At 42.5% G+C, this 20,862-nt stretch overlaps 1 protein-coding gene across 1 annotated transcript; it reads left to right on the plus strand.

Moving 5' to 3' along the window:
- Nucleotides 1–3,592: 3,592 nt before the first annotated feature.
- On the plus strand, nt 3,593–11,089 carry LOC5577035 (26S proteasome regulatory subunit 7). The gene is made up of 5 exons (XM_001663081.2): nt 3,593–3,814; nt 3,928–3,965; nt 4,048–4,221; nt 4,726–4,865; nt 10,147–11,089. Exons 1-5 carry the CDS (start codon nt 3,742–3,744, stop codon nt 11,024–11,026), a joined length of 1,305 nt encoding a protein of 434 aa, XP_001663131.1. The 5' UTR covers nt 3,593–3,741; the 3' UTR covers nt 11,027–11,089.
- The last annotated feature ends 9,773 nt before the right edge of the window (nt 11,090–20,862 follow it).

The following is a 20,862-nucleotide window of genomic DNA, read 5'->3' on the forward strand; positions in this document are numbered from 1 at the left end:
AAACAATATAATTTATTGTAACAGAACATTGTATTGTTTTTTATTGGTTTTATACCTTACAATTTTGGTCAAATTCCTATTTTCGTGTAAAACAACTGTTGCTTTTTTCTATGTAGCTTTGCTGAAAGAAATAAACAAAACAAGTTCAGAAAGCAAGAAATGTTGGGTGAAAAATATTCAGAAAGTAAAAATAAGTAGTTTTTTTTAAGTCACTTGACATAAGCTGTAACGACGAATGCAACCATGATACAGTTCGTTGAATTGTTTTAGTATTGTACAACAATACACGAATTGCTAATCAAGAAAATACATGAACATTATATCGTATTGTATGTTCAAAATGTTTGTATGAGAAAATATCTATATTTGTATTGTTACGATACTTAACCACCCATACATTATATTGCAAAAATCCCATATACTATACAGTGAACTGTTCAAAACAATATATTGTACTGTAATTGTATTGTCATTTTACATATACTGTATTGTATTTCCAATATATTGAATGGTACTGTTACAATACGTAATATTGTTTTTGTATTTTATTTTTTATTCGGGTAGCTCTTCAACAGATTTTGGAGATTATCAAAAACAATAATAGACCATTTCCGTAAAAAAATATTATTTGCTCATAAGCTTTCGATTAATTTAGTGGACAAACTTTCCCAAGGAACCCATATGTTTTGTAGCCTCTAACTATTGAAAAACAACGAAAAACTGGCGGCACAGTAGTTTACCACACGGTCCCCTACAACTTATATCTCTCCGACGTTTTTGGGAACCCCTTTTTCCCTTATGAATTTATCTCCACGTTGTGGTGAATTTTGATCAGCTGTTCCTCCGCGTCTCCACTTTGTTGGTCATAGGATTCGGATGTGTTTGTTCTGTTTTGGCATGGTGCATGGTGACGAAAAATTTGCTGTCTCTGTTGCTCTCTCATCATGGACAATTGGGTCCTAAAATTTGTAATGAAATCTTTTATTTAATAACACGAAAAAGTATGTTACTGTAATTACTTTAGCAATTTTTCCCGCTCAAATAATGGCTATATCATGTTTAGACTTCAATTTATAAATTTGGTCCATAAATGAACCTTGACACTTTTGATCATGTTTGACGTTCGCTTAGTCGACAAAAACACCACAGGGGTTTTAGTTCGACCACTGGGGTTGTTCCTATCTGACATTTCGTAAGGGACACGGAAAACAAAATACACCCAAAATTTGAGTTTAAGCCAAAGGATGTGACAAAATCTAATAAAAAATTTTTTGGGCTTAATCCAACGGAAAACATTAGAAAATTGAGTAAACATGTGTGTTTGGCCTAAACTTAAGCGTTTGGCAGTAAAATTGGGACAGGGCTTTAGGACCCAATTGTCTGTCCTGCTCTTTGACATTTCCAGCAGGAATTGTTTACATTTTTGTATGGAGTTGACATTTACTGCAGGTTTTATTCGCAGTTTCGAGGTTATGTCAAACATGAAACGATCTATCACTGACTAAACTGACGTGACTCTCGATTGCAGACGGTAACCGAAAATATGCAACGGTCAATTCAAATGATGAGTGGTCGCAAATGTCAAACTGATGCAACGTCAATAGTACGAAGGTGACATTTATACAACGAGCATCTTCATCAGTCAAACCAAACAATACACACTGGTTTCAAACTAGTAAGGTATGAGTAAAATACTAAACCTAAAATGAACTAAATTAATTTCGTATGATGCATTTTAGTTTTGTCAAAACTATCGACAATCATGTGAGTCTGATTCTAAAGCAATATATTTGAGTCAAGAAAATTTTATTTCGTAAAGGGAAGCTTAGATTTTTGTTTTCTCTATTTCCCAAATATGATTGAATATATCCCTCGTATTTTTACCCGAACATGTGTAGTTTTTCCCCGGAGTGCTAAAGATTTGTCCGTCAAAGTGTTTCTTTACAAAAACCACCAGGTGGAGTTAGTGTTCCAACGTATTTTCATTCAAATATTTGGCTATTATTCATGAAGCAAAATGCTCTAGCCACCACGTCAGTTTAGTCAGTGGATCTATTTCCTCCTTTGATGCCACTTCTATGGTGGCAGGAATTCCCACATCCATCCCGAGAAACTACCTTGGTGCTGGTCTTCAAAATATCTATAATTACAGGTTCCACCATATAGGAAACATAGCTTAATTGCGTACGAATGGCGGATACATATTTCCCCGTTTTTGTTTTTTGCGAGACTCCCCAAAACATTTGCCATCATCGAAGTTCAATTAATTTGAAGGGGGAAGAGAACCATCCACAACCATCATAAAGGCCCGAACGCAATGATAGCGGAACGGCAACGGAATGCGGAACCGGTTCGCCAGCATGAATCAAACCATCTCGACTGAGCTGACAACGAATGAAAATGAACCAACACTGAGTCGATATGCTTGTTGTAGCTCATGCTGGCGAACCGGTTCCGCTTTCCGTTGCCGTTCCGCTATCATTGCGTTTGGGCCTTAAAGATCCTCCATATCCTTCGCATGAAGCTACTGGTACTCCGGTTGAATAGTTCTCAAAAAGGGTCCTGCTCTCTCTTGGTTTTGTAAATAATCAGATGAAAACTGACGACGGAAATTCCACTGCGTGGGAGCAAACCATTTTCTGTTTGCTCTCTACTGAAAAACCGGAAGAGTTCCTGTTCCGATTATCGAGGAATATGCTGCAGCGCAGTGAAATCTTCGTGGCTATTTTCCGCCGATCGCAAAACCGAAAGAGAACAGGACCAACTGGACCCTTGTCGAGGAATATCGCGGGGCACCACAGCAGCTTCAGCCGAGAAAATGAAGGGATGTATAGGATTCCGTACTGGGATGTTCTTATGATTCCGGTAGCGGTCCGTATTTCGTTTTGGGATGTTCTTATGATTCCGGCACAGATTCCGGTAACGGTTTGAGGTTATAAAACGAAAATTGTTGCTCATTTTTTCAATGTCGAGTAAATTTTGTTGTGCTGGAATTTGACATTTCATCATGTCTACAAACATTCAACGCAGGGGTGTTATAGAACATTGTGGAAAAATCTCCACTCTGTATGCCCATAGGGATGAAATAACTGTGCCGCACGACGATTTTAAGCTCAAAATGTGGTGAATTTCCAAGTTTTTAAAAAATTGTAAGCAAATCAGGACTGCATATAAATAAAATCTAAAAGCGTCAATAATCATTAAAAACAATCGTCTATAGAAGAAAAATATAAAAACTGGGGGTAAGGTTTGACGGAAATAGTCTATTATTAGAAATTGGCTGGAAAATTCGACAATCTATGTATTTTTATTTTCAAAAAAGGCTTGTTCTTCGAAAGTATCATCAATCAGAAGCCATGGACTAGTGCACGAGTTCACTAATTTGACGTTTGAGCGGTGCCGAATTCACTTGTTTCCAAGGTCACGTAAATAACACGGCACCGCTCAAACGTCAACGAGTGAACGCTTGCATTGGTCCATTCGGGGAAAAGTTATGATCCCCGAAACACATCAGAAAGTATGCGACGTTAGCCCCTTTCCTGTTGACTGCATGCATGCTGGCAGTCATCACGAATGCTGTCAGCTGCTCCTGAACCAGAGATCTGTCAAACGCGTCGTCCCAAAAACTTGCTTGTAATCATTTCGGAAGGTTTTTGTGTTGCTGGCTGCAAATTAGTGATTTTTTTCGAATTTTGCGGTGTAATTTAAATCCCGATTCTCCTAAACTAGCAACGCATCAAAATGCCGGACCATTTGGGAGATGATATGCGTAAGGTGAAGATCGATAACAAAGAGGCTGAGCCGGAAATCGAAGGTAAATACGCTAGGCTTAGAAAGCGGTGAAGGAAAAATTCGTGATAGTGAAGAATCAGCTTCACAAAGTTTTAAAATGTTCCTGATATGAAATATCTCCTAATTCCTTTCCAGCCCTCGATGAAGTGGATATTGAGCTTCTGAAAACTTATGTGAGTATTGCACAAATTTAGTTCGTGAATACAGTGTATCCTAAAGTCATAACCTCAAATCTCCGATCTGGTTCCCTTTTAGGGTCAAGGCCAGTACCACAAGTCGATCAAACAGATCGAGGACGACATCCAAAAGTCCATCAAACAGGTCAACGAGCTGACGGGCATTAAGGAAAGCGATACAGGTTTGGCGCCACCGGCTCTGTGGGATTTGGCGGCCGATAAGCAGATCTTGCAGAATGAACAACCTTTACAGGTAGGACAATATGTACCCTTAGTACACAGTCCCATATAGTCGTAGTACTATAGGTCGTAGCTATTTATGGCAGTTTTGTTACAGGGGTAGACGGGGCGAGATTCTAGATATTGTAATTGACAATTGGTACATTGACGCTAGCTTCCAAACTCAAGACACTAATCATTAAGGTTCTTTAAAAATCTCGAAGCAATCCGTTGATCGTGAATCCTGAAACAATTCTCGCATTACTTATGATCTCGCCCTAAAAGCCATTGGTAACCACGTGTGTAGCTCATTGTTTTTGAGCATTTGAATGGATTTACATGTTATTTAACAACGCTATAGTGAAGAAAGGGTCATTCTCGACCTGCCAGTGGTGTTGGTTTGGATGCATATCCATTCATTTGCTCAGAAACAACGAGCTACACACGTAGTTACCAATGGCTTTTAGGGCGTTATCCCAGATTATGCGAGAATTTACTTGAAATTAAAACAATTAAATAATCTTAATGTTTTTTGTAGGTTGCTCGTTGCACGAAAATCATCAACGCGGACTCGGATGACCCGAAGTACATCATTAATGTGAAACAGTTTGCCAAGTTTGTGGTTGACTTGGCAGATTCGGTGGCCCCTACCGATATCGAGGAAGGAATGCGTGTTGGGTAAGTGGCAACATCGGCATAGCTTAGATAAGTAGGTTAGTTTTTGGTCTCTTTTGAATTCCTGTTCAGTCTCTTTCCGTTTCCTCATTTTGGTATGATGTCTCTAAAGTACCTATTCAGCACGACCAAGCTGAGAGTCGAGGATCTTTTCGTAAAGAAAATTTGCTTGGCTTCCCATGGCTGAGGAGCAGGCTCTGTCCCAGTAGGGACGTAGAAAGAAGAAAATGCATATTATTAGATTAGTGTTACGTTTTGTTCTAATATTTCTGTTGGGGACACTGGTAACTCTAACCCAGAAGCTACCAGAGGGCTCACCGTTGGCAGGCGACTGTCATCTTGATCGATGTCGTATGTGCCAATACTATAACAATCAATGTCTGTCCAAGTAGTATGTTCTATTGTCTCGCAATGAAGAGAACAAGTTTTAAAGTGTCCCGCGAAATAAACCTCTTTTTTGGTTTGTAACGTTAATTTATTCTCAATCAATTTGAGTAGTTTCACCGCCTCGTCACGTTACAACAGTGGCGACGAGAACTCGAATATTTTGTAAGTTTCGCCGGGAAATTCGCGTAGAGAAAACGCGATCGAATTTTAACCACGACGCCGCACTTTCAGCACAATGGACGGGCAACAGCACGTGGATGCCAACCAGGGAATCGTCCCATCTGGTCGAAATCAACATCCGAATGGACATCCACAGTACCTTCAACAGCAGCAGCTTCCTCATCAACCACCGCAAGGTCCGGGGAACAGTCCGCCCGGTCAGCATACGCAGTATCGTCAGCAGCCGATTTTCCCACCAGGGAGGTCAGCGGACAATGTAATTGTGCAAATTCTGCAGCACCTGCAGCAGCACCAGGCAGTCACGAACCAGCTTCTCCAACAGCAGCGCGAATCGACCCAACAACAACAGGATTTTCTGCAGCAGCAGGAAGCGCTTTTCCGGAATGCGATGTCGTCAATCAACGTCAACGTTCCACCCAATCCAGAAGCCATTCTGGAATCATTAGCTGGTAACATCAAAGAGTTCCAGTTTGATTCTGAGAACTGCACCTTTGCTGCCTGGTATGCGCGTTATGAAAACCTGTTTGCGAAGGATGCGCGTAGACTCGATGATGATGCGAAAGTCAGGTTACGTCGCCTGGGAACCAACGAGCATTATAGGTACGTCAGCTATATTCTTCCGAGTACACCGAAAGACTTCACTTTCGATGTACCTAACGGTACAAAAGCTCACGGCGCTGTTCGGGATCACCGAATCAATGGTGAAGAAACGCTACAGTACACTTTCCACCACCAGAACCCCGACCGAAGATTACGTCACTTTTGCGAGTCGGGTGGACAAAATGTGCGTAAAATTTGAGCTGTCGAAGATGTCCGAGCAGCAATTTAATTGCTTGATGTTCGTCTGCGGCTTGAATGGAGAGTGCGACGCTGATATACGAACCAGGCTGTTAGCGAAAATAGAAAGCAACGATGACGTCACCTTGGAAGCGATGATCGAGGAATGTCAGCGGCTTATAAATTTGAAAAAACGACACAGCGATGATCGAAGGCCCATCGGGCCAGGTGCAAGCAATCAAGGGAGGTCCACAGCACCACAATAAGTTCCACAGACGTTCGAAAGATCGGCGGAAAGCTTCTCCAGTGCCAGCTGAGCAGAAGAAAACTCAAGCCACTTCGTGCTGGAACTGCGGCGCAATGCATTTTTCAAATCACCGCAGTTTCCGAAACCATCGATGCAGCAAATGCAGACAGCTTGGCCACAAGCATCGTAAGCATCGTAGTGGTAATTTCTCTACGAAGACCATCGCACTATCCGTCGGCAATGTCCAAAGCAAGCGTTGGTTTGTGCAGGTGCAAATCAACGGTGTGCCTGTGCGTTTGCAATTGGACACAGCATCGGACATAACCATTGTGTCCGAACAAGTATGGAAGCAACTTGGACAACCAACAGTGGTTCCAGCAACACAGATCGCCAAATCAGCATCGGGTGAATAACTCTAATTGGAGTACGAATTTGCATGTGGTGTCGTTCAACGGTTTGGCTCAGAAGGGCCGAATTTTCGTCTCCAAGCGTTCACTAAACTTACTTGGCATCGATCTCATCGATAAGTTCAACCTTTGGTCACTGCCGATGGACAACTTTTGCAACCAGGTAAGCGTTGATATCAGTTCCTTGCAGAAGGCGTACCCCAAGCTGTTCAAAAATTATCTAGGCCTGTGCAACAAGACCAAAATCAAATTAGCCCTCAAAGAGTCTTGTCGACCGGTTTACCGCCCGAGTAGACCAGTTTCCTACGCCATGCTCCTTACAGTGGATCAGGAGCTCGATTGTTTGGAACGTTTGAACATCATTTCACCAGTGGACCAGCACAATCGATTTGTCCGATGCGTTCCTGCAAATGGAAATCGATGAAGGTTCTCGCAGCATTCTAATCATCAATACACATCGACTACCACCTGGTGAGAAGTCTGCTCCAAAAGCATTCCAGCAAATGATAGACACCATGCTGGCTGGACTCCCGGGTACGTCTGGCTATTTGGACGATGTCATCGTCGGAGGCAAAAACGCCGAGGAGTACCAACGCAATCTGCACGCAGTTCTGCAGCGGATCCAAGAGTATGGATTCACCATACGGCCAGAAAAATGCTCTTTTGCGCAACATCAACTCGGGTATTTGGGTCTTCTGTTAGATCGCCATGGAATCCGCCCGGATCCTATCAAAATCGTAGCTATAAAGAATATGCCACCACCAAAAGACCTCTCCTGCGTGGGAGCCATACATTATGGCTTCATTCACATATTTCATAACGCTGAAAATGGCCATTTTTGATACCCACCCACCCCCACGTATCTCTTTTTGTATGAATATACTACAAACTTTTGTATGAGCCGTAACACCAGCAGGACACCCACCCACCCCTTTCAGCGTCATAAAATTTGTGAATAAGCCCTATTATGGGAAGTTTGTTGCAAATATGAGGACTCTGCGCTATCCGCTGGACGAGTTACTCAAAAATAGCTCATCGTTCAACTGGACGTCGGAATGCCAGCAGGCATTTGACAAATTTAAGGAAATATTGTCCTCAGACCTACTGCTCACTCATTATGACCCAAAGCAGGAAATAATAGTGTCTGCCGACGCGTCATCGGTTGGAGTTGGGGCAACTATAAGTCATAGATTCCCTGACGGCAAGATAAAGGTCATCCAGAAACGCTTCTCGGGCACTTACTGCAGCTGAGAAAGGCAACTCCCAACCCGATCGCGAAGGTCTAGCGATAGCGTATGCAGTAACCAATTTCCATAAATTCATTTTTGGAAGAAGATTCCGGCTCCAAACAGACCATGCGCCGTTACTACGAATTTTTGGGTCCAAAAAAGGGATGCCGGTTTACACGGCCAACCGGCTCCAATGATGGACCCTCACATTACTCAACTACGAATACATCTCCACTGACAAGTTCGGGAATGCTGATGTGTTGTCCAGGCTCATCAACCAACATGCGAAGCCAGACAAAGATTTTGTCGTTGCATACACAGCCCTGGAGGAAGATTTGAGGTCAGTAGCGATCAATAGCGTAAATTGTTTACCTCTCAGTTTCAGTATGGTCCAAAATCCGATCCAGTTTTTCGCAAAGTTTTCCGTTTCGTCCGGACGGTTGGCCCACTTAAAAGTTCGATTCACTGGACAGCGAACTACAACGATTCCGCGACCGTCAAGAAGGGTTGTCAATCATCCAAGACTGCATTATATTCGGGGACCGATTGGTGATCCCCACATCGTACCGGAAAAGATGCTTGAATCAACTTTACAAGGGTCATCCAGGTGTGCAACGGATGAAAGCCATAGCACGCAGCTATGTTTACTGGCCGGGATTAGACGAAGAAATAGCCAGTTTCGTTAAGAGTTGTCAGCACTGTGCATCAGCAGCACGGTCTCCTCCAAAAGCCAGATCAGAACCGTGACCATCTACAACTGCTCCATGGCAGCGCGTTCATGCTGACTATGCGGGCCCTTTGGACGGAGAATTCTATCTCATCGTCGTCGATGCTTACAGCTAATGGCCGGAAATATTTCCAACTTGCCATATCACGACGAAAGCCACCATCAACTTGTTTCGCTCGCTCTTCGCCAACAAAGGAATGCCGGAGCTTCTCGTCACAGACAACGGTACCCAGTTCAAGAGTGCGGAGTTTAGTCAATTTTGCAACGAAAGCGGTGTAAGACACGTCACAACGGCTCCTTTTCACCCGCAATCAAACGGCCAAGTCGAGAGATTTGTCGACACTATCAAGCCATGCTCTTGATCTTTTCTTGCTCACGTATCGGACTACACCCAACCCGAACGTGCCAGACGGGAAAACACCTGCTGAAGCCATGTACAACCGGTCACTGCGAACATCCATGGATCTTCTTCGTGTACCTCATGAACCGTTAACAAATCAAGCCAATTCAACTCAACCCCGATTGTTCCAACCTAAGGACACCGTATTCGCCAAGGTCTACGCAAGCAATAAGTGGACTTGGGCGCCGGGAATCGTAATCGAGAAGCTGGGAAAAGTCAAGTACAACATCTGGGTCCACAACCGGAGGATGATCAGATCTCACATCAACCAGCTTAGGGCCAGGGCTGTGTCAGGCTCAACTATTGTGGAAACATCATCGTCGAAGCAGCAGTTACCAATCAATATCCTTCTGAATAATGGAATATGTCATCTCCGCCGGTAGCTCGGGCACCTACATTACCATCAATGGGAAACGTCAAACCTGCATCGCCAACGCCGATAGTGGTCTCCCCATCATCTAAAAGTTCAAGCCCTACATCAACGGACTTCCAGTCTGCTAACGATTCGTCTCCTGCGGTCAAGTTACCTAGACGCTCTTCACGCAACCGAAGACCGCCTCAATGGTTCCATGCGTACCGCAGATATTAAGGAGGGAGATGTTGGGGACACTGGCAACTCTAACCCAGAAGCTACCACAGGGCTATCCGTTGGCAGGCGACTGTCATCTGGATCGATGGCGTATGTGCCAATACTATAACAATCAATGTCTGTCCAAGTAGTATGTTCTATTGTCCCGCAATGAAGAGAACAAGTTTTAAAGTGTTCCGCGAAATAAACCTCATTTTTGGTTTGTAACTTTAATTTATTCTCAATTAATTTGAGTAGTTTTACCGCCTCGTCACGTTACAACAATTTCTGTTTCATAGATTGATAATAACATTCTATAGAAAGTGCAATGAAAACTAACTTCCATTCATTTTCCTTTGCAGAGTTGACCGTAACAAGTACCAGATTCATATTCCTCTGCCGCCGAAGATTGATCCCACGGTGACGATGATGCAGGTGGAAGAGAAACCCGATGTGACCTACAGCGATGTGGGCGGATGTAAGGAACAGATCGAGAAGCTCCGAGAAGTCGTAGAAACCCCTCTGCTGCATCCGGAGAAATTCGTGAACCTGGGAATTGAACCGCCGAAAGGAGTGTTGCTGTTTGGGCCTCCCGGAACTGGCAAGACCCTGTGTGCCCGTGCGGTTGCTAATCGTACCGATGCTTGCTTCATTCGTGTGATCGGTTCAGAACTGGTGCAGAAATACGTCGGAGAGGGAGCTCGTATGGTGAGAGAGCTGTTCGAAATGGCCCGCTCCAAAAAGGCCTGTTTGATCTTCTTCGATGAAATCGACGCCATTGGAGGTGCTCGATTCGATGACGGTGCCGGAGGAGATAATGAAGTTCAGCGTACCATGTTGGAGTTGATTAACCAGCTGGATGGATTCGATCCACGTGGAAACATCAAGGTTCTGATGGCTACTAATCGTCCCGATACGTTGGACCCTGCCTTGATGCGTCCTGGTCGTTTGGATCGTAAAGTAGAGTTTGGTTTGCCTGATTTGGAAGGTAGAACGCACATCTTCAAGATCCATGCCCGATCGATGTCCGTCGAGAGGGACATCCGTTTCGAACTGTTGGCGCGTTTGTGTCCGAACTCTACGGGCGCTGAAATCCGGTCCGTTTGCACCGAGGCAGGTATGTTTGCAATTCGCGCGAGACGTAAGGTGGCCACCGAGAAGGATTTCCTTGAAGCCGTGAACAAAGTCATCAAGAGTTACGCCAAGTTCAGCGCCACTCCAAGATATATGACTTACAATTAAGGTAGTTTTTTTGTATGAGTATCTTTTCTCAATCGTAATAATGAAAATTAATGTTCTCTTGAATTGAAACTCGTGCAATTATTTATCCGAAAGGTTCATATTTTAATAGGGTGTAACGTGGCATTATGGGTGGTCTGGAACATTTGACATAAAGGACATTTTGCATAATGGTAAATCTATGCATTACAGGAGTGCTTTGAGAAGACCCCAGCAATTGGGTTCGTTTTGACGTTTATATACCTATACCATCAGTGCACCAGTAATCACTCATGTTGCAATACCTTGCTCATACTGAAGAGTGATAAATTTAAACCATAAATTTATAAATTTTAGTCGCTAGGCAATACAAATCGACATATTACAGCATATAATAGCATGCTTTGGGCAATCTCTTATATATTGACTCAAGCACCTCCACTTTTTAACCTTCGAGCTGTCGCGCTGTTGTACTTTGTACAACAGTTGTGAATTAGGTATATGCTACAATTTTGGTTTGTTTTGACGCGTCGCGTCATCGAGAAGATTGTATATACCATCTCTGCCAGTAATCACTCATGTTCCAATACCTCGCTCACACTGTAGAATGATTAAATCAAACCATAAATTTATAAACTGTAGTCGCTAACCATTTCAAATCGACACATTACAGCATACTGTGGAAAATCTTTTACATATTGACTCAAGTAACCCACTTTTAAACCTTCGAGCTGTGGCGCTGTTGTACTTAGTACAGCAGTTGTGAATTAGATACCTATATGCTATCAATTTGCAACATATGCATCTACCGACATCAATCCAACTTTCTCTTCAGCCTGATCAAAGACTGCAAAATATCTAAAACGACATGGTAAGAAGCTGCGGGGACATTACGAGAAGGTAACACTTACGTCCAAGGTGTCGATTCTCAAGCGGATCTGCGACAGCCAATATTCCGACGACGAGGACATCGAGCAGCACATTTTCGAGATGGAAAATTTGTTCTAACGGCTGACGATGACTGGCGAGAATTGAGCAAGAGTTTCTACCTGCAATGGTGCTCCGGAGTTTCCCGGAATCATTTTGGAGAGCAGGCCAGAAATGTTGTGGGAATGCCTGTCCTTAGCTGAGAAACGTTCCACCGAGCGGAGGTCGCCCAAAGATCAATGTGAGAAAGGACAATCACGGGTGCGAGCGGCTCGTCAAGAAACCCAGATGAAGCAGGAGTATTCTTTCGTCACGACGGGCTCGGTGACGGCATCTAATTCGTGGATCATCGATTCAGGCGCAACGTCGCACATGTGTGCGGATCGGACATGTTTCCTGGAGCTCGACTAAAGTTTCAAGCAGGAGGTAATTTTGGCTGATGGTACTACGACGAAGGCGGAAGGAATCAGCAGCACTTTCCCCAAAAGGTGAGCCATCATAAGTAACCCTCAAAGGTGTGCTGTTGGTATCGGAATTCGAATCGCACCTGGTGTCGGTGAAGAAGTTGGGTTCATTCGGAGCCACAGTTGTTTTGACGTAGAAGTACGTCTCTCTTCTCTATACAGGAGTGAAATTGGAATTTCAAAACCAAGAGCGTTACGTTGGCATGAAATATTTTAAACGTTAATAACTTTTCGCTGGCTTAACGAAATTTCTTGATTAGCATCTCAATCGAAAGCCAAGACATCAAAGCTTCATGTCGTTTACTTACTGAATCCCACATACCTTTCCAAATAGTTTAATAACTGTTTTAAAAGAGAACGTTGATTTCAAGCAAATCTATAAATAGGGGTGGCTAGAGAAAATTTGACGTCATTTGCTTTTCACTCTCCGATTGGCTCGCATCTCAGCAGGTGACAGATCGGCTTGTTCTGACCGGGCGTGCTTCTCAGGCACAGACATCGATAGCGAAGGACGCCCCCGTTTGTCTTGCTTCGCTCAAATCAAACTGTCGAGCGAGCGAGAGAAGATGCCGTCCGAAGCTAAAGCCATCACCGCTGCCGCCGCCAAGAAGAAGAAGAGGAAGCAGTCCACAGGAGAAATTGCGGTCGAACTGTGAACACCGTCGGGCGAGTCATTCTCGCTTTGTGGTTCACCGCTTGTTTGCGTTCACCCAGCCATCGTCATCGCCGCCGCAAATTTCATCGGCCGAGGAGCTGTTGACCCTTGTTGTTGTTGTTGTTTGAGAGGGACTTTAACCCGAAGGTCATTCGTCCCTTATCGCTGGGTTTTACAGTTGGTCCAGTAATCCGGTGGTGGTTAAAAATGCGATTAAAGCTTCCTCGTTTGGTGGCGATAACGTCTCTTCCAGGGTGCCGTCCAAATTACAAGCCAAGCGTTCAGTGTTGTAACATTGACAGTCAATCAAAATATGGTGGACAGTTAAGGGGGTACCGCAAGATGTGCAAGTAGGGGGATCTATTTTGTCAATACGGTAACTATGGGTTAAACGAGTGTGACCAATTCGTAAACGGGTTAAAATGCGACGATGTTTGGGGTTGATGTTATCGGGCCAGGGGAAAGTGGATGATTTTAATCTTCTGAGAGCAATATCTCTGCTGTTGTACCATTTAGTGCTCCAGGAGTCATGGATCTTCTCCTTTGTCCATCTCTGAGCGTCGATGGATGGGATAGAAACATCCTCTGGGTTCATGCTGCGGATATTGCTACAGACCAAAGCACTGAACCGATTCTATCGATTCTCACGATCGAAGCACCCGAGCTATCAAACATCTAATCTACTGGAAAAGAAAGCGATCACCCAACCAAGCAACACAAGGAAGCAACGACCAAACAAACAAATTCAATCATCTGGCATTATTCCTGAAACACCAAACACTGGTTCTCGGAACCACTGAACGACAAATGGTTCTTTTCAGGACTACCAAAATGAGTCCAAAAAGAGTTAACTTCTGAAAACTTCATCCGATCAATAACAACACAAAACTAGTACACTTACAAATTCATACACATGACAAATCAAATCAAGCCTGATTTTTCAAATCGGCGTATCTAACATTCGGATGGTTTCGAGAAAAATGCGATGCAAAATATTGTAAAGTATTTTAAATCCTGTTTAAAATGTTTTGCATTTTTTCTATTGCGATGTCTACTATAAGTTGAAAAAAAGAACACTGTTTCTAACCACTATTAAACAAATCCGATTTGTTTTGAATTTAATTGAAAAACAGGTAAAATTTGAGAATAAACCCTTTTGCTTTGTGCTGCTCACATACACCATGGATGATTCGTCGATACCATACCTTGATTGATACATACACCTTGCTTGATGCGTCGGTTTGACAGTTCGTTTTGCACATCCGTCACGTCATATACACCAGTATTGTTTTGAAGTTGCACATACACCGGTTTGCAAATTCCCATAAAACTTATTAAACTTAGTCAATTCGTCAGTTTCAACTTTCAACGACAACGAATATTAGTTTCCGAATGTTTCCAATTTCAACTCGACTAAGAGGAGCACCGGACGGAGCCGTAAATAACAAAAGCAGGAGGAGAACAGTTCTTGTGCGAAATTTGGTGAGAAATATTGTCTTAAACCGAATACTGATGATGTTCCACATCAGTTTGCCGACCCGTCAGCTCGCTCAACTGTAGAAATCCAATTCTCTCGATTTCCAACATGTTTAGTGATTTGGAAACAGTATGACGTATCTGGTGTTCGAAATTTTATGTTTTGATTCTACATATAGGTCGCTTTACTATGAGCATATGTACGGTGTATGTGCTAGCATGAAAAATGTTGACAGTTGAGTCGCTTTGCAAACGAAGGGTGTATGTAGCCAAATTAAAAACACTGAGTAAAGTGCACATAGGGCATAATTTTAATTTATTTCTAAAAATCAAAAAATGGATGTAGGAATACTTTTATAGACACAATAGGTAGATTATGCGTTTTTCAAGCCCATGCAAAGCAAATCTCGATTTGTTTATTTTTGCAGATACGTCGGATTGAAAAGTTTGGCTTGAAATTATTAATCATCGTAGTTCTACGTCAACCCCGCGGTAATGTAATAGACATTACCCACCCCAATTTTTTTGACATCAACGGATGCCGCATATACTCCACTGCATTGTGACGTCACGCATCAATTTTGACAGGTACTGGTCCTGTTGTTTACAGTTTGGACTTTCAAATCATTCTTAATTTCGTGAAAGTTTGCTGCGAGGAGAGGTCAAATCCACTGCAGATACCCACGGATCGTATTATTCTATCTTCCTACCGTGGAAAATCGTCACCATCAGCATGCTGGTGATAGAAATGCGAAGATGAAAAAATGATGGAAAAAACAACAAAGTCCGAAACGTAAACAACAGGACCAGCAGCTGTCAAATAAGTGAGGTTAGGCTCTTCATATGCAGCGCTCTATTGAAGGATAAGAAGGTGATTGCAGGTTCGACCGCGTCTGGAGGGCTGTATTGCATGAAAGTTGCACAACTTGACGGGTTGAAGGTAAGCTGACCCGCTTTCCGTGCCTCAGGAAGTCGGACTGTAAATCCAATCAACCGTTGGATCTAGTTCACACTGATGTGTGTAGATTCATGCGCACTGTGACACCGGGTGGACGTCGTTATTTTCTCCCATGATTGACGACTTCACTCGGTTCACTGACGAAGAAGTCCAAGGTGCCTCAGTGTGTCTAAGAGTACGTGCAAATGGTAAATACCGAAACCAGGGTGATGAATATCGGAGTGCAGCGCTGGATGCCTTTTATCGAGCCGAAGGGATTCGCTTACAGTTTACCACTGCATACACCTCGCAGCAAAACGGGTTTTCGCGCTGCATGCTGATGGATTCAAGAATGCCGTTGGAAGTACTGGGCCAAAGCGATTAACACAGCAAATTATTTGCAAAACCGTTTGCCGACGAAGTTGTTGATGGAGACTCCTTTCGAACTCTGGAATGGAACGAAGCCTAACCTGAGTCATCTCTAGATGTTTGGGTCGCCAGCCAGACAGTTAGAAGCGAAATCACGCAAGCAACGACAAGCTGACTATCAGTCGTGACTGCAGGTTCCGGAACACCGAACCTCAGCAGGGAAGTATCGTTGGTTAGCCTTTCAAATTATTGGTACCGAAATCTGAAACACCCGTTTTTTCAGTCACTGTGAGTATCAGTGAGATTTTCGTGGTTTCGAAACCTGCTACGACAATGTCAATAAAGGGACATTTTTGGAAGACGCATCAGGGAACACCGGTATATCCGATAGTGAAGAGAAGGACGTCACCTTCGATGCTGACGTGTCAGTGATTCGGCGATCGGAGCGTACCACAAAAGGAAACCCATACATGCGGTACAGCGATGCCGTACGAATAGCAACGCAGCAAGGCCTTGAGCCCCGCACATTTGAGGAAGCAATGGCCAGGCTTGAGCGCGATATGTGGAAGCAAACTGTAGCGGAAGAACTGCAATCGCATGAAGAAAATTCTACATGAGAGGTTTTTCGTTTGCCGCCAAACAAGAAGGCCATTTGGCTGCAAACGGATTTTCAAGAAGAAGATGGACGAGAGCGGCAACGTGGTTCACTTCAAGGCCAGACTTGTGGCGCAGGGCTTCACTGAACAGTATGAAACAGACAACTATGAGGTTTTTGGGCCAGTCGCCAAGCAAACTACGTTACGGACACTGCTGTGTGTCGCCGGTCGCCGTTGTATGTTGGTCAAGCACGTTGATGTGAAGACGGTATATTTACATGGTGAGCTAAAGGCGACCATTCACATGAAGCGACCGAAGAGTTTCATGGTGGAGCCGAGGGCGAGGTTTGCTTACTACGGAAAAACTTTTATGGTCTCAACCAAGCCGGAAGAGTATGGAACGCCAATACCGGATACCCGAATGGACAGCAGAAGTAGCCTAGAAACGACGAGTTCCTGAGTCTGTTTCGATTCTAGGTCGCAAAGTGAGTCGATCAACGGAAGCAGACTGGACCGAAGCAAAGCGGACGCTCCAGTACTTGAGCTCAATAGTATACTTGAGTGTGCGACAGGGTTCTTCAGGAAGAAGAAGCGTACGTCGATGCAGACTGGGCCGGTGAAAAGCAGACTGGAAAGACAGCGGAATACGTTTTTGTCTCAAGCACCAAAATACTACTATTTACTTAAGGGTTGCTGAATCCATTGCCGTTTTCAAAAATGTCATAGCACGTCTAGTTTTTGAGATATTAGCTGTTGAAAATGCAATATTTGGCTATTTCAGCCAACTTGCAAGTTTGCCAGCTTGTATGGCAATTTATTTGCTTAATTTGCCTCAGAGTACAAACTTCACGTGTATAACAATACTTATCAACAAAGTTCATAGTACTTTCGATACTCAAAAGTTATTTTTTATCGTTTATAAAAGTATTGAATTTTGCCATATAAGAGCAACGAAGAATTTCGTATGGAGACTGCAAGCACGTTGGAAAAATCGATTTTATCTTAATTTTATCGTGCCTTTTCAACCATACTAAGCGATCCCAAATGTACTACACTCAGCAGCACGGGTAGTCACAGAATTACTAAATTTTAGTAATTTATGACTATTTTCTATCTGCCTCTCTTTCACTCTGCAGCGAATTTTATTCCTATTTGTCAATTCACCTGGGTTGAAGCATCGCCAAGCTTCAACCCAGACGAAATGACATTTAGTGTAGAAATTCACAGCAGAATGAAAGAGAGGCAAATAGAAAATAGTCATTAATGCATAAACTTTAGTAATTCCGTGACTATTTTTATTTCTAATGCCTGATTCTTGATGCATGGGAAATTCCTGCAAGGAATCGATCAAGAAAGCGCTTTTTTTCTGATCGCAGTACGCAATTGAGAAGAAATGTCAAATCAAACGGGAGTCGCTGTAGAAAATTTCTGCAAGGAATCGGCGAAAAATTTCTTCAGTGATTACTTTTCAGCAGCAAATCAGGCTTAAGTGTAGAGACACATAATTTCACTGTAAACCTGGCATTACCCAAGTAACCACAAGCATTACAACATTGCATTAATTCGACCGAAAGCCAACATTTTTTACATTACTAGTGTGTCATTGCCCTTATTCGATAGATGTCAAGCAATGATACTATTATTCGACATCATGAATGCTCTGGAGCATTACTTTAATTCAACAATATCCTTTGCTCTTAAGGTGAATATATAGGTGAATATATAGTTATAGATTGCTTTTTTTATCTTGCTCTATTGTCATCGATAACGCAAGTTCTTTCTGGGCTGGAAAAACGATATTTTGTGCTCCATGGTACGACTCCTTCTCTTGTTACAAATCCCAAATTGATGTCTACTTTTTAATTTGTAATGTTTTTGATCTGCATGAGATTGCCTTGAAAGACGCAATGGGGGATTTTTATGAAAAAAAAAGGCTATTTAAAATCTACGTCGACAAAGTACCGATAATTAGAGCATTTAAAAGAAGGAAGAAAAAGAGCTCGACCGACCATCTACTTGCCCATTCAAAAGCTTCTAATGCGACGTTTGTTAGCTATTTGCATTGATTGGCTTAACTGTAATGCTTTCCGCACGAATTATCAACTTATTCGGTGCACCGAGGGAATCATTATTGATCGATTCTCTGGTAAATTTGAATGTTAAATAAATATGTCGAATCTATTCATGGAGTAACGGAAGCACAACACAAAAAAATAGTGATGTCCTACTCAATGCTTCGTTTAAGTGGTGCTTCTGTTTGCCGATATCACAACAGCGCCTATAGCAAACAGCACCAACGCGTCCGGAATCCAGCGCAGCATCTCCTCATTGCAGGTTCGAGTCCAGATCCAGATGAAAAAAAAAAGATCCAATAGAACAAACCATTGAAGTCATTCAATGGGCACACTTTTTTGTTTATTTTTGGCACAAGCCCCAAATGCACATGACTTAAAGCAAGTGTAAAGCATAAACCCTAAGTATACAAACCCAAACGCTATTCAAGGGCTTATGCATCAAAACAACAATATCGGTGCAAACAATCATGCTACTTTAATTTGGTAATAGTGGGGCCCTTTTCAACTTTAATTCTGCTTCAATGCGCTCTATAAGGTTATATTACTTTAAAGCATAATTTGATAGTATAATATAGAGCAAAAATAAAGTAAGCATATATAGCTTCGTGGTTACTTGACCCTTTAAGGTGTAAAAAGTACCCACTATTTTCTGATATATGAAGCTGTCAAAATAAAGGGTAGTTCAAAATTTTGCATAGTGGGTAAATTTTGCCCATTTGTAAGTTCCAGTGGTTTACCCTTTAATGAGTGAAAAAGTTCTTAAAATATTTTGGCGGATGCTGTTCTTCAGTCCGTTATACTTAATTGTAACTGGAGTCGCATCGGGGTCGCTGATAATGGAGGAGTGTCTAGATTTGCAGGTTAGTCCAAAATCGAAAAACATTATTCATTTCATTTCAAGAAACGCTGTTGTTTTTACAGAATGGATTGGAGAACCAAAAACTTCGTTGCTGTTCGTTCAGTTAGGAGCATGATACCAGAGAGGAAACTGCGGCCAAATGCCCGAGAGACGGTCGTGGCACGCAGCATCCCCCCACGCAGCAGAATTTTTACAATACTTTTATATATAACTTAATGCTAATATTAAACAAATGCAATATTTATTGATCTTAATAAAGTGCTGTATAATTTTTGTCCCTTATTCATTATTATTATTCATAAATTGATTTCAAATTGTTATTATAAATCGTAAGACTAGAAACAGATGGTTGGCTTGACTTTATTAACGAGATTTTTAGCCCTAGGCTAGTTCATCTCGGGACCAACGGCTTTACTTCCCTTCCGAAGGAAGTCGTCACTATAACTTTTTACGTCATAAGTGACTATGTCGGGGATGGGATTCGATCCCAGGTCCTCGGCGTGAGAGGCGAGTGTTCTAACCACTACACCAGGTCCGTCCCCACTAGAAACAGAGTAAAATTTACTCTCTTTCCTAACTGAATTCATTTCGAATAGTGGGTAAAATTTACTCGTTAGTTTAACGTACAAGCCGTTTACTCTTTAATGGGTACAGGCCCTTTACTCTTTTTATGAGTTAAACTAGTTTCTCTCAAAGAGGGTACTTTTTTACCCTTTAAAGGGTACTTTAGTCTTACAGTGTTGATCCTTGAGACACGGAAAAATGCCATTTTTGTTACGCTGTGAATTCGAACACCGGTTTCATCTTTAAGCTAGGTATGCAGTTCCACTAATAAAAAGTAAAAAATTCTTCGGAAGAAATGGTCAAGAAATTTTCTACAGTGAGCTCCACGTAAATTTATATTTATTTTTAACTTCCTACTGCGATCAAAGAAAAATGCTTTTCTTGAGCATTTCTTACAAGAAATTTTCCACGCTTCGAGATAGGCGTTTACTTTTCTGTTGAAGTTCAAAGTTCCCATTTGTCTCGGAGGATCGATCAGCTGTGCAGCCCGCAAACAACCATGCGTCACACTTTCGTCGACCGAAGCCGAATACTTGGCGCTTTCTGAAGCCAGCCGCGAGCTGATGTGGTTGCTCAAGCTAATGAAGGACATTGGCGAAAATATTCCCGCTCCGGAAGTCATCAACGAGGACAACCAGAGCTACATAGCAATGCTGAAATCCACTGGTGATAACAAACGGACGAAACATATCGACACTCGTTTCAATTAAGTGATGGAGTTGGTGAACGATGGTGTTAGACAGTAGAAGCATTAACCTTAGAATGCTAATGTCGCTACTGTTCGTGTTACCAACATCTAGTTTGCCACGCGCTGACGGCCTGAGTACCGGGCCTCAAAGTGTCAAATCAATTTTAAAAACCAAAACAAATATATATATATATATATATATATATATATATATATATATATATATATATATATATATATATATATATAT

Source organism: Aedes aegypti, chromosome 3, assembly GCF_002204515.2.
Source record: "Aedes aegypti strain LVP_AGWG chromosome 3, AaegL5.0 Primary Assembly, whole genome shotgun sequence".
Taxonomy (NCBI): Eukaryota; Metazoa; Arthropoda; class Insecta; order Diptera; family Culicidae; genus Aedes; species Aedes aegypti.

What these genes read in the sequence shown, in the direction of transcription:
- LOC5577035 (XM_001663081.2), top strand. Translation starts at nt 3,742, where the DNA reads ATGCCGGACCATTTGGGAGATGATATGCGTAAGGTGAAGATCGATAAC. An exon ending in GGCTGAGCCGGAAATCGAAG is followed by an intron (nt 3,815 to 3,927) that starts GTAAATACGCTA and finishes ATTCCTTTCCAG; the next exon opens with CCCTCGATGAAGTGGATATT. An exon ending in TTGAGCTTCTGAAAACTTAT is followed by an intron (nt 3,966 to 4,047) that starts GTGAGTATTGCA and finishes GTTCCCTTTTAG; the next exon opens with GGTCAAGGCCAGTACCACAA.